This window comes from Macaca mulatta, chromosome 5, assembly GCF_049350105.2.
Source record: "Macaca mulatta isolate MMU2019108-1 chromosome 5, T2T-MMU8v2.0, whole genome shotgun sequence".
In the NCBI taxonomy this organism is placed as follows: domain Eukaryota; kingdom Metazoa; phylum Chordata; class Mammalia; order Primates; family Cercopithecidae; genus Macaca; species Macaca mulatta.
This window is the reverse complement of record NC_133410.1, coordinates 3103889-3116224: the sequence shown is the minus strand read 5'-3', so window position 1 is coordinate 3116224 and position 12336 is coordinate 3103889. Positions and strand designations below refer to the sequence as shown.

The 12336-nt window shown below is 59.5% G+C and overlaps 2 protein-coding genes and 1 long non-coding RNA gene across 7 annotated transcripts in view; 2 read left to right on the top strand and 1 right to left on the bottom strand.

The window, feature by feature from the left end:
- The window catches only part of NOP14 (NOP14 nucleolar protein), a 30062-nt gene extending 25558 nt beyond the window's left edge, over positions 1-4504 (top strand). For 2 of the 4 annotated variants that reach the window (XM_015137886.3, XM_015137885.3), the window contains 4 exons: positions 314-461; positions 2399-2517; positions 2701-2856; positions 3717-4504. In XM_015137886.3, the coding sequence (XP_014993372.2) occupies positions 314-461; positions 2399-2517; positions 2701-2856; positions 3717-3816 (523 nt within the window). In that variant the 3' untranslated portion in view covers positions 3817-4504. Of the gene's footprint in view, positions 1-276; positions 462-2398; positions 2518-2700; positions 2857-3716 lie in introns of all 4 variants that reach the window. The other 2 variants (XR_013417697.1, XM_078003016.1) reach the window with 2 other exon arrangements.
- On the bottom strand, positions 41-3947 carry LOC114678225 (uncharacterized). The gene is made up of 2 exons (XR_003729513.2): positions 1239-3947; positions 41-584 (listed from the first exon to the last, which is right to left on the bottom strand). It is a non-coding gene; the product is annotated as an uncharacterized LOC114678225 (long non-coding RNA).
- A 3275-nt stretch (positions 4505-7779) lies between the features above and the next one.
- On the top strand, positions 7780-12130 carry MFSD10 (major facilitator superfamily domain containing 10). Of its 2 annotated transcripts, XM_015137884.3 has the most exons (13): positions 7780-7863; positions 8573-8768; positions 8857-8953; positions 9296-9399; positions 9747-9905; positions 9986-10147; positions 10545-10653; positions 10762-10873; positions 11039-11147; positions 11237-11327; positions 11427-11474; positions 11550-11639; positions 11747-12130. In XM_015137884.3, exons 2-13 carry the CDS (start codon positions 8598-8600, stop codon positions 11860-11862), a joined length of 1368 nt encoding a protein of 455 aa, XP_014993370.2. In that variant the 5' UTR covers positions 7780-7863; positions 8573-8597; the 3' UTR covers positions 11863-12130. The 2 variants fall into 2 exon arrangements, with proteins under 2 accessions (XP_014993370.2, XP_077859193.1); XM_078003067.1 differs by lacking the exon at positions 11039-11147.
- Positions 12131-12336: the final 206 nt, after the last annotated feature.

Sequence of the window (12336 nt, the reverse complement as noted above, 5' to 3'; positions counted from 1 at the left end):
TGAGGCATGGTGTCCCTTTTTTTTTCATTTTCAAAATACATTTGTTTGATTTCACAAATCATAACTTGGAGCCAAAAATGGAGCCACCCCATCCCAGCTGGCGCTGCGTTTCCCACAGCCTTCCCTCCTGCATTAGGCCTGACACTGAGCCTACCTTGCCCGTGGGTGTATGGGCCCAACCCTGGCCAGCTAAGGTGACCACATTGAATTTTTCAGCCTAGTGGAAGTGGGGAAGTTCATTTTTGCCATGTTACTGGTTTTGTCAGTGACAAATAGAACAAGTTGGACCTCTTCTTGCCTCCTGCCCTCACAGACTGTCCTGCCTGGCTGTGGGCCTGGCCCTGCTGAAGCGCTGTGTGCTCATGTATGGGTCCCTGCCATCCTTCCACGCCATCACGGGGCCTCTCCGAGCCCTCCTCACAGATCACCTGGCGGACTGCAGCCACCCCCAGGAGCTCCAGGTGAGGCTTCCTCGCCACTCGGGTGCTTTACCTGGGCTCAGACATGTCCCTGAGCTGGGGCCGAGCTGGGGCCAAGCTGGTGGCATTTGGTCATTTGAGGCTGCAGCTCTAAGTCAACACCATCTGCAAAATCACAAACATGAAAGGAAAGTGAAATCCTAAAACTGGGCAGTGACAGTGAGCAGTGCTGGGCTGGAGTAAAGCAGATGCTGCATCTCAAGCTGTAGCTGGGAGCTGTCGCCTTGTGTGCCACCTCGAAGAGGCCACACGGAGGGTGCACCAACGCCCGGGGGTCAGCCCCTGCTAGTCCTGGACAGTCAGCTCTGAACCGCGCCCTGCAGTACGGATGGGTTTTCGAGGATGGTCTTACCATCCTGCACAGGGTGACAGGAAGCCCCAGTGGACAGTCTCAGGTGGACCCAAGAATGAGTCTTCGATGCCAGGCACATCCTGTCCTCTGTGGGCCGCTCGAAATTCACTTACAGCCTATCCACCTCCCTCCCTTTCAGCCTGACCCTGACAGGCTGTACCCTGCATCCACTTCCTGCTTGACATGGCTGTGGCTTGTGCCTTTCATCCTGCCCCAACCCCGCCCCTCAGCCCACACCAGTGCAGGATGCTGCTAGAGCCGAAGGCATCAATGCCATGTCCACGGCTGCCCCCACAGGGGTGCCCTGCACCACTAGCACAGCCCTGGCAGCCTTGCCTCGTGCCCTTCCCTCATGCGCTCCGGCCTCCTCGCAGGCCTGGCTCCGTCTCAGGAGTTGTTCTCTGTACCTGGAACTCTTCACAGCCGTGCTGCTTGCACCCATGCCCTTGGGAAGCCAGGCCTTCGCTGGCCCACACTGCGCCATGCTCCCTGTGTCTTGTCTGCGGTGCGGACCCCCAGGCACGTTACACCGTCCTTGTCTCTGCCCCACTAGGATGAGAGTTCCATGAGGACAGCAACTCGGCCCGTCCCTGGCCAGGTGCTTGGAGCATAGAGCAGACAAGCCAGCCATCACAGACTCCCATCGCCTAGTCAAAGGCTGAGGAATAGGAGACATTAGTTCTGCCCCTTATCCTGTACCCACTTTCTGCTGATGTGGCCATGGGTTGTGCCTTTCATTTAAAAATCTTTGGGTTGGCCTGGCTGAGGGGCACAACAGGCCTTGTGGTCTTCGTAGACTGAGCCAGTCAGGCCCTTGAGTTTAGCCTCCATGGAGACGTGGCATTCAGGCACTCGAAGGTTACATCCAGATGGGCCCAGGAGTGGCTGTGTCTGTGGGTGCAGTTAGCCAGGGTTCCAGGACACACTGTGCAAGAGAAAGTGGGTAGGACCAACGTCAGTGAACTGGCTTTCGGGAGATTGCTCAGAAGCCACCAGCCAACTCTTCTGGAAGCCAAGGTCTTGGTGAAAGTGGGCCTTAACCATCTGTTGGTTCTGTTGGCTTGAAAATAAGGTCAAACTGCCAAGACTGGTAGAAACCCTGCCCCACCTGGCACCCAGCATCAGTCTGCACGCCTGGGTTCTAGCGTGCACGCGGCCCCCTGCGGCAGAAGGGGGTTCTCCTGGGAGCCTTCTCACGAAGCAGGTGGCTCATGGCCTTTCGTGCCAAGTTTGTCTGGGAAAGGGGTTCTGTTGACGTTTCTGGCGGTGAGGAGCACAGACTGTCATGACCTCCAAGTCCCCTCCTTTCAGAGTGCTCTCCGGGGCCAGCACACGGGCCCCTCCCTCTTCAGGAAAACAGTGGCTTGACTTTGTTTTGGCTGTGCCAGACCTTGAGCAGCCACAGCCTTGGCTTCCCCTCCACCGGTGGGCACACAGCAAGGGCACCATCCTGCTGCGGGGAGCTCACAGTACTGTCCTCAGCTGCCTGGACGCCGCAGAACCTGCGCGTGGAGCTCAGGTCGCAGCAGGCAAGTCATCGCAGCGTCGGGGATTGTGTGTTTTTCAGGAGCTGTGTCAGAGCACACTGACCGAAATGGAAAGCCAGAAGCAGCTCTGCCGGCCACTGACCTGTGAGAAGAGCAAGCCTGTCCCACTGAAGCTGTTCACGCCCCGGCTGGTCAAAGTGTGGGTGTTGGCAGCATCTCCCTAGGGGGCCGGGACTGGGGGCTCAGTGGGAGCTGACGGGGGGTGTCTGCCAGTTCTGCAGTTGAGCAGATGACTACGGAGCGAAGCCACACTCCCGAGCAGGCTCTGGCCGAGAGGTGGGGACAGATTCTTGCTTCCTTAACAGTGGCTTTTTGATTGTAGCCTCGAGTTTGGAAGAAAACAAGGCAGTAGTAAGGAGGAACAGGAAAGGAAGAGGCTGATCCACAAACACAAGCGTGAATTTAAAGGGGCTGTTCGAGAAATCCGCAAGGACAATCAGTTCCTGGCGAGGATGCAACTCTCTGAAATAATGGAACGGTGAGGGGGATGTGTGTGTGCGACATGATTGTGATGTGACTCAGCTTTGGTGCTGTGTGGCCCTGGGCAGAACACTGGGCACCTGGCATCCCACAGCCTTGGCTCTGGCTAGGGTCTGGAGCCAGGCAGGTTCGCTTCCCCTGTTTGAGCTGAGCGTGGCCACAGTGGCTAATGTTCTGATGTGGGAGAGAGAGGGCAAGACGCTCTCCAAGAACTAATCCAGGCCGGGCGCGGTGGCTCAAGCCTGTAATCCCAGCACTTTGGGAGGCCGAGACGGGCGGATCACAAGGTCAGGAGATCGAGACCATCCTGGCTAACACGGTGAAACCCCGTCTCTACTAAAAAATACAAAAAACTAGCCGGGCGAGGTGGCGGGCGCCTGTAGTCCCAGCTACTCGGGAGGCTGAGGCAGGAGAATGGCGTAAACCCGGGAGGCGGAGCTCGCAGTGAGACGAGATCGCGCCACTGCACTCCAGCCTGAGCGGCAGAGTGAGACTCCGTCTCAAAAAAAAAAAAAAAAAACGCCGGGCGCGGTGGCTCAAGCCTGTAATCCCAGCACTTTGGGAGGCCGAGACGGGCGGATCACGAGGTCAGGAGTTCGAGACCATCCTGGCTAACACGGTGAAACCCCGTCTCTACTAAAAAAGATACAAAAAGCTAGCCGGACGAGGTGGCGGGCGCCTGTAGTCCCAGCTACTCGGGAGGCTGAGGCAGGAGAATGGCGTAAACCCGGGAGGCGGAGCTTGCAGTGAGCTGAGATCCGGCCACCGCACTCCAGCCCAGGCGACAGGCGAGACTCAGTCTCAAAAAAAAAAAAAAAACTAATCCAAAAATGGGCATTTGCCTTTTGTTTCTTTTAGGGATGCAGAAAGAAAACGGAAAGTAAAGCAGCTTTTTAACAGCCTGGCTACACAAGAAGGTGAATGGAAGGCTCTGAAGAGGAAAAAGTTCAAAAAATAAATTACGTTTTATAAATTAGGCAAGGAAATACTGGACATTATCTCACATCTGCAATTCCAGCCCTCTAGGAGGCCAAGGCAGGATTGCTTCAGCTCAGGAGGTTCAAGACCAGCCGGGGGAGGACCCTGTCTCTACAAAAAAAAATTTTTTAATTAGCCAAGTGTGGTGGCACGTACCTGTAGTTCCAGCTACTCGGGAGGCTGAAGCAGGACTGCTTGAGCTGAGTCCAAAGCTACAGTGAGTCGTGATCAAGCTACTGCACTCCAGCCTGGGCAACTGTGCAAGACCCTGTCGCTTAAAAAAATAAAAAATAGATCTTTTTTTTGAGACAGGAGTTTTGCTCTTGTCCACCTTCTAGGTTCCAGCGATTCTCCGGCTTCAGCCTCCCCAGTAGCTGGGATTACAGGCATGCGCCACCACGCCCAGCTAATTTTGTATTTTTAGTAGAGATGGGGTTTCTCCATGTTGGTCAGGCTGATCTCAAACTCCCAACCTCAGGTGATCCACCCGCCTTTGCCCCCCAAAGTCCTGGGATTACAGGTGTGAGCCACAGCACCCAGCCAAAAAAGTAATTTTTATTAAAGTAGTAATGCTGTAATGTTGGTGTGATTCCAACCTCCGACCACCCCCCGCAGTTTTGTTCCTGTTAAAACACCTCCTGATGAAATAAAATGAATTCTGAAATGCGCCTCTGGGATGGGGAATGGTCTGCGTGATGTCAGCTGCGACTGGTTCACTGCATCTGGACAAGCCTCAGTTCGTGCTGCCAGGGTTGGCACTGGGGATTCTGGCCAGTGTAATTTCTGTCAACCATGGACATTTGCCTTCATGTATAGAATTTAGACTTGTTATGCAAATTATATTTTCTATTATAAATGAAACAAGTTTGCAAATAGCTTAGAAATCAGAGAAGGGAAACGTCACCCACAGTCCCCTGCTGGAACAGCCACGGTTGGCCTTGCCCTGCTTACGCCCTTCAGTGGATGCTTCTGGGCGCTGCGGTCTTCCATTCAGGACACTGCACTGTGGGAGCTGGGAGAAGACTGGGTTGCATCTGTGCCAACCTGTGATACCGTTTCAGGTGAGAATCAGAAGATGCGCATGTTATGGATGAGGCAGCTTTTTAAAGTGCTTTTACCCTGCACTAACCAAGAAGGAAGTTGGCCCTCAGCTTTACTGGACCCAGGAGGGGCTGTGAGTTGTAAGGAATAATGACCCCCCTTGAACTTGACAAGCTGGCCAGGGAGCCACATCCCGAATGCCACGGCCACTTCCTCACGGCGCATGGTTTGTTGGACCTGCGACCTTGCGGAGGGAGGTGCTGAAGTAGGAGTTTCCCTGTACCAATATGGTATGCTGTCTTACAGGCAGAGGCATTCCCCAGTGGACTATGGAGCCACTGCCGGGCCACAAGCCAGGGAGGCATGGAGCTTGTGTCCTTAGCCGGCATCCCAGGAAAGCAGCCCAGGGTCAAGTTCACACCACATGAGATCACACTGACCAGCCCTGCCTAGGCTGCCCTAGTATGTGCATGAAGCATCGCTGCGGTCACACGTCTAGCCACAGTGACCATGGTGAGATTTAACCAGACCAGGACTGGGGAAGTGAGGAAGGTGACAAGGACCCAGTTCCGGCTTCTAATGAGGTGTGGGATCTTTAGGCAAGGAAGAAGGTGCTGCGGAGAATGAGTCTGGCTTTGTTCTTGTTGGGAGGTGTTGAGACCACGGCTGGAGCACAGCATGAGCCATCCTCAGTGTGAGAGGCAGTTACTGCTGTGGTTGGGCTGCCTGGTAGGCCTGGAGCTAATGAGCCAGTCTCCCCCTGCAAAGTGGAAGACAGACAGCGCTGGTGGCAGCGGGACTGAAGCCAGCAGCTTGAACATGAGGCTCACGTCCTGACAGGGGCATGTATTAGCCTCCCCAGATGGCTCTGAGACATGTCTGGCAGGTGCAAGGATCCACAAATCCAGAAGGGTCTGGGCTTGTCACATCCACCAACTAGGCTGGCTGTCTTGTCACCGTGTAGGCCCAGGATGCTGTTACCAACGGCTGCAGGATTTCACCCACTGACAAATTTTCTCTGCCACACGGCTACTGCCACTTTAATTCACCAAGCCAAGCCCTTGCACTGAGGACCCTGGCCCAACTGTCCAAGCAAAGAGGAAAAGAAAACAGGACAGAAAAAAATGCGGGACCACACCAGGCACCTGGCTCTCCGTTGAGGCCTTGCTATCCAACCCAGGACAGAAGGTGCCGGCAACAAGCTCATACACCCTAGCTGTGTCGTCATCGAAGAGGGCGCGTGATCCAGCTGGAAGGGTGGATAAAGATGTTAACTGTCCAATGGGTTCGCCTTCCCTGTTACCTACACAGCCAATTTATCAAGAAAGGGCATTTGCAATAGAGAAGTAATTCACACAGAGCTAGCTGTGCAGGAGACCGGAGTTTTATTACTCAGTCTCCCTGAGCATTTGGGGATTGGAGTTTTTAAAAATAAGTTGGTGGGTGGGGACAGCCAGTGAGTCAGGAGTACTGATTGGTCCGGTCAGAGATGAAATCACAGGGAGTCAAAGCTGTTCTCTCGCACTGAGTCAGTTCCTGGGTGCCACAAGATCAGATAAGCCTGGGTGGTGCCAGCTGATCCATCAAGTACTGATCTGAGGCTTTACTATAGTGTTACCGCCAGGAGCAGTTTGGGGAGGGTCAGAATCCTGTAGCCTCCAGCTGCATGACTCCTCAACCATAGTTTCTAATCTTGTGGCTAATCTTTTAGTCCCATAAAAGCAGTCTAGTCCCCAGGAAAGGTTTCTTTTGGGAAAGGGCTATTATTTTTGTTTTAAACTAAGTTCTTCCCAAAGTTCAGCCTACGCCCAGGAATAAACAAGGAGAGCATGGAGGTTAGAAGATGGAGCTGGTTTTCTCTCACTGTTACAAGTTTGCAATGGCAGTTTCATAGGGATGCCTGTCCTCTGAGGAAAAAGCGAATTAACAGGTTGTCTTTTTGACTGCAGGTGGAAAAACGCATCTATTAGGCAGAGGTGGGGCTTTGTTCTTACCCACAATTGGAAGCTCTGTGTGGAGTAAAGGCAGCGTGTGTGCCACCTGATTCCTTTCCCCATGTGTATCTGGTTGGGGTCGGCCACAAGAGATCCGCACGTATTTCAGAAGGTGGGAGGGGAGGTGGGAGCTGGCTGTAGGCCGGGCGTTGGCGCGGTTCCTTGAGTGTGCTGGCCCCGGGGCACGGCACGGGCAGCAGCCAGGCCCAAAGCTTCTGTCTAAAGCTCCTCCTGCCCAGGGGACCGTTTCCTCCAGCGCTGGGTCAGGTGCTTCTGCGCCCGGCAAGAGCGCCAGCTCCTCCCTGACCCAGGAACGGGGTCGCAGGCCCAGGCGGCCAAAAAGGTGCCAACCGGGTCCTGTGGCTTTCAGTTCTCTGCCCACCCAATTCACACCATGTTTCCCCCTCAGCCGCCTGTCCTGGGACTTCAGGCTCTGCAGCAAACGCAGCAAAAGGAGCTGCACAGAGACAGCGGGGTCGGCTCACGCGGCCCGAGTAGAATGGCTGTGCTGCTGCCCCAGGCCCGCGACCACCGCTGTGTGTGTGGCAGGAGTCAGCCCCCCGGCGTGGGGTCCCGAAGCCCGCGGTCCTTCCACGGGGAGGGCCAGGCCCGCACGGCGCAGAGGCTGGGGGACGGGCTGCGCGACGCTCGCCTGAGGCCCCGCACACGTGTACACCTCAGGCCCATGGCTCCGCTCCGCGGGGCAGGCGTCGTCGACCCAGGGAGGCCAGGCCGGGAGTCTCGGCCTCCGGGTTACGTGGGGGCACCGCTCCTCCGCTCCGGTCAGGGTGCTGCTAACCCACGGCCGAGCAGTGAACCGCAGGACAGGCGAGAACCCAGCCACGCCCACCGGCCGGAAGACAGCCTACCGACATGTTCGTCACTTCCGGGGCTTGGCGTGACCGGGCGTGGCCGTCCCGCCCCTGGCGGCGTGCCTGGCGCCGTGTTCCGCGTCCGTGCGACCGTCTGTCCCGAGCGCGCAGCCGCGGCAGGTGCGGGGCGGGACCGGGGGCGCGCGGGGTGGGGGGCGTAGGGGGCGCGCGGCGTGGGGGGGCGTAAGAAGCGCGCGGGGTGGGGGGCGTAGGGGGCACGCAGGGTGGGAGCGGACAGGAGACGGGGCGTGGGGGAGGAGGCGGGACCGGGGGCACGCGGGGTGGCGCGGGTGGGAGGCGCGCGGGGTGTGGGGCTGGACCAGGGGCGCGCGGGGTGGGGGCGGGACCGGGGCGCACGCGGGATGGCAGGGTGGGAGGCGCGCGGGGTTGAGGGCGCTCCCGCGTCCAGTGTGCAGGCCATGGCCCCCGCCAGGGAGGCCGAGTCCGGACCAGGGGCCGGGATCTCGGCGCGCGTGTTGGGGTTGGGGTCCGGGTCCCCCGCGGCTTCAAGTTTCCTCTCTCACTCTGTTACGAGGGCGTGGGAGGCGCGGCCGTGGGGCGGGGTGGGGCCGGGCTCGCGATGTGCTCACCCCGATTCCTGGGGACCGTTGCCTTTGTGGCTATGATTTCTTGTGCAACCCCCGAAGCCTGCGTTTCCTGATGCCTGGGTCGGAGCGGGGGCATCGCGCAGGCCAGAATGGCCCCTGCGTCTGTAGGCCGGAGGCTCTGCTATCAGCCCCTTTAGGGTGCTCGCCAGCTGTCGGGTGTGGGGGCATGGCAGGCCCTGGAGGACCCAGTTTCCCCGCTCACCCGACCCGCCACACCCCAGCCAGGCCAGGTCAGAGCAGCCCACCATGGGACGGGGAGGGGGTGGAGGCTGCACCCCGCGCCCACCCATCCACCAGCAGCCACCAGAGCGCCGCGTGGTCACCGTTGTCTTCCTTGGCCTCCTGCTGGACCTCCTGGCCTTCACGCTGCTGCTGCCCCTGCTTCCCGGGCTGTTGGAGAGCCACGACCGTGCCCACGTGAGTCCTTGCCCTGCGGCCACAGTGCCCCCCGCCCCCCAGGCCCATTGGACCTCCCCAGCCCTTATCGTGCCTCCTCATCCCCTAGGACCCCCTTTATGGCTCCTGGCAGGGTGGGGTGAACTGGTTTGCCACCGCCATCGGGATGCCAGTGGAGAAGAGATACAACAGTGTCCTGTTCGGAGGTATGGCTGGCTCTGTGCCTCTGGCGGGCTCTCTACGGTCCTATCTTTGGTGGACATGGTCCAGCCCAGGCCCCTCCCCAATTATTAGTCCTTCCCTTCCCACTCTCTGGGCTGGCATCTATCTGGTGCCCTTGCCCACACGTCCTGGCTCCTGGGCATGATCCCTTGCCTCTGCGTGTCAGGTTCCTCCCCTTTCTCATCTCTCCACTGTGGCCTCCTCGGCTCAAGGGCCATGGCCTGTGAGTGTAGGGCCCAGCATGACTGGACCCTCAGGGCGGGGCTGGACATTGGCCTTGAGGGCCCTGAGACCACATCCCCATGATGGTGACATCTGTCTCTCAGGTCTCATTGGCTCAGCCTTCTCTGTCCTGCAGTTTCTGTGTGCACCACTCACTGGGGCCACCTCTGACTGCTTGGGGAGGCGCCCGGTGATGCTGCTGTGCCTGGTATGTCCCTGGGACTGGGTGCCCATGGGGAAGCCTCCTCCCACCCAGCCAGTAGCCCCATGGGGTTAGGTGGGGAGAGGGAGGTGGCTGTGGGCCACTCATGGCCACTTGTTGGCCCTCATCACATCCTGGAGGGGGTTCTCTGGGGGACCAGTGGCTCCTGTTGCAAAGCTAGGCTTTCGAGGAGGTGCTCCTGGCCCCTAGGAAGACATTGAGAACACAGTGGCCCTCAGATGCTTCGAAATAGGGCAGGGTTGAGGGGTATTGCCTGGGTTACCAAGTCCTACTCTGAGCCACTCCTGGCCTTAAGTGACCGCCCCTGCCCCTTGGCCCCTGCCCCTGGGCAGATGGGTGTGGCCACCTCATATGCAGTCTGGGCCACCTCTCGGAGCTTTGCGGCCTTCCTGGCCTCCAGGCTGATTGGGGGCATCAGCAAAGGGAACGTCAGCCTCTCCACGGCCATCGTTGCTGACCTGGGCTCGCCTCTGGCCCGCAGCCAAGGCATGGTAAGGCTGGGCCTTTGGGGTCCGGGTGTGGACTTCTGGGCCTGGGTCTCCCTGTGCAGCTCAGGTGGCCTTTTCTCTAGGCGGTCATTGGGGTGGCCTTCTCACTGGGCTTCACCCTGGGCCCTATGCTTGGAGCCTCCCTGCCCCTGGAAATGGCACCCTGGTTTGCCCTGCTCTTCGCAGCCTCCGACCTGCTGTTTATCTTCTGCTTCCTGCCGGAGACGCTGCCCCTGGAGAAACGGGTAGGGCTGCGGTCCGGGACCCACAGGCCCAGGGGCTGGGGGCTTGGTTCCGTAGCACTGTAAAATGCCCCTGTGTGCCAGCCCCAGGTGCCAGGGAGGCTGGGCCGCCCTCTTGGTGTTGGGGCTCTTGAGGCCACAGTCTGCGGGTTGCCAGGCCAGCAGCTGCTCCTGCAGGCTCTCCAATCCCATCCCCACAGGCGCCATCTGTCCCCCCGGGATTCTGTGACGTCCAGTCCCGTCCCCACAGGCGCCGTCTGTCTCCCCGGGGCTCCGTGATCTCCAATCCTGTCCCCACAGGCGCCGTCTGTCTCCCCGGGGCTCCGTGATCTCCAATCCTGTCCCCACAGGCGCCGTCTGTCTCCCTGGGGTTCCGTGATCTCCAATCCTGTCCCCACAGGCGCCGTCTGTCTCCCTGGGGCTCCATGATGCGGCCGATCTGCTCAGCCCCCTGGCCCTGCTGCGCTTCTCAGCCGTCGCTCGTGGCCAGGACCCACCCACTGGAGACAGTAAGGACTCAACCCACCCGAGTGTGGAGCCTGCTCTCCCTTGCGCGTCCCCAGGCGGAGCCCTTCCCTGCTGTGGTCACCTTCTCAGCGCCCTCCACCTCTCCCCAGGGCTCAGCAGCCTGCGCCGCCTGGGCCTCGTCTACTTCCTCTACCTCTTCCTGTTCTCGGGCCTGGAGTACACGCTGAGCTTCCTCACACACCAGCGCTTCCAGTTCAGCAGGTGGATCCTTATCTGGGGACAGCCTGCTGTCTTCCAGAACGCCCCTGCTTCAGGGATGACCCCTCCCAAGCCCCATCCCCAGGAAGCCTTGGCAGCCACTCTCGCCCTGGCCCTGCCCCGGGTGACCCTGCCCGGGTGACCCTGCACTAACGCTCCTGCTCCCAGCCTACAGCAGGGGAAGATGTTTTTCCTCATCGGCCTCACCATGGCCACCATCCAGGGCGCCTATGCCCGGCGGATCCACCCCGGCGGGGAAGTTGCTGCCGTGAAGCGGGTAGGGGGCTCCCTCCGAAGCGGGTGGCAGGCAGTCCCCTGAGCCCTGTGGGGCACGGGCTGTGCTGAGGCTGCCGTGCCCACCTGCAGGCCCTCCTACTGCTGGTGCCTGCCTTCCTCCTCATTGGCTGGAGCCATTCTCTGCCCATGCTGGGCCTGGGGCTGCTGCTGTACTCCTTTGGTGAGTGGCCCTGCCCTGGCAGGGGATCCGATGGGCAGCAGGGCTGGGTGATGCGCCCTCCCCTGGGCTGATGGGAGCCTCCTCAATGTCCCCCACCAGCCGCCGCCGTTGTGGTGCCCTGCCTGTCCTCCGTGGTCGCTGGCTATGGTAAGACCTTTCCCTCAGCCAAAGCCACCTAAGCCGGAGAAGGGCAGTGGCCGCTGACTACGCCTCTCCCCACAGGCTCACCAGGGCAGAAGGGCACGGTCATGGGTACACTGCGCAGCCTAGGCGCTCTGGCCAGGGCCGCGGGGCCCCTGGTGGCTGCTTCAGGTGAGGGTGCGGGATAGTGCTGGGTCAGGCTGGGGGCCGGGCACCTGCTCTCACCTCCCCAGTGCCAGCCCCCTTGGAGCCTGGGTGACGCTGCCGTCTCTCCGCAGTGTACTGGCTGGCCGGGGCCCAGGCCTGCTTCACTACGTGGTCCGGGCTCTTCTTGCTGCCCTTCCTCCTCCTGCAGAAGCTGAATTACTCGGCACAGACGCTCAAGGCTGAGTAGCTGAGCCACTGTGCCCAGGCTGTGGGCACCAGGCAGAGTGGGAGCCTGGGTCAGAGCCCTGCCCACTGCCTGACCCCCCTCCTTCCCAGTCCAGGGAGACCCTGTGGGTGGGAGCCGGCCCCCCAGCAGGAAGCCCAGGCAGCTCCTTCAGACTCATTGCTATTAATGACTCCAGGCGGCAGCATTCCAAGGCTGTCCGGGTTGGTTTGTTTTCTAAACTATGCACCAGGTTTCTGATGATGAAATAAAGCACCTGTTTTATACCAAATGCCTTTCTCCGTACGTAGCCGGGCCTCTACCCACACCAGGAGAGGCAGCTAGAGCTGAATGAATAGTTCCACTGACCAGAAGGGTCTAAGGCTCTTCGAGACTCTCAGTTTCCCCCTCTGCAGTGGCAGCCTGGGGACTCAGGCCCCTCCAAGGCTGGGGTCAGCCCTGGCCAGGTGGTATCTGGCAGTGTGCCCGGCACCCTGG

Excerpts from the sequence above, each read along its gene's own strand:
- MFSD10 (XM_015137884.3), top strand. The coding sequence starts at position 8,598 with ATGGGACGGGGAGGGGGTGGAGGCTGCACCCCGCGCCCACCCATCCAC. Across the intron at positions 10,654-10,761 it reads GGACCCACCCACTGGAGACA|GGCTCAGCAGCCTGCGCCGC; the intron begins GTAAGGACTCAA and ends ACCTCTCCCCAG. Across the intron at positions 11,640-11,746 it reads GCCCCTGGTGGCTGCTTCAG|TGTACTGGCTGGCCGGGGCC; the intron begins GTGAGGGTGCGG and ends GTCTCTCCGCAG.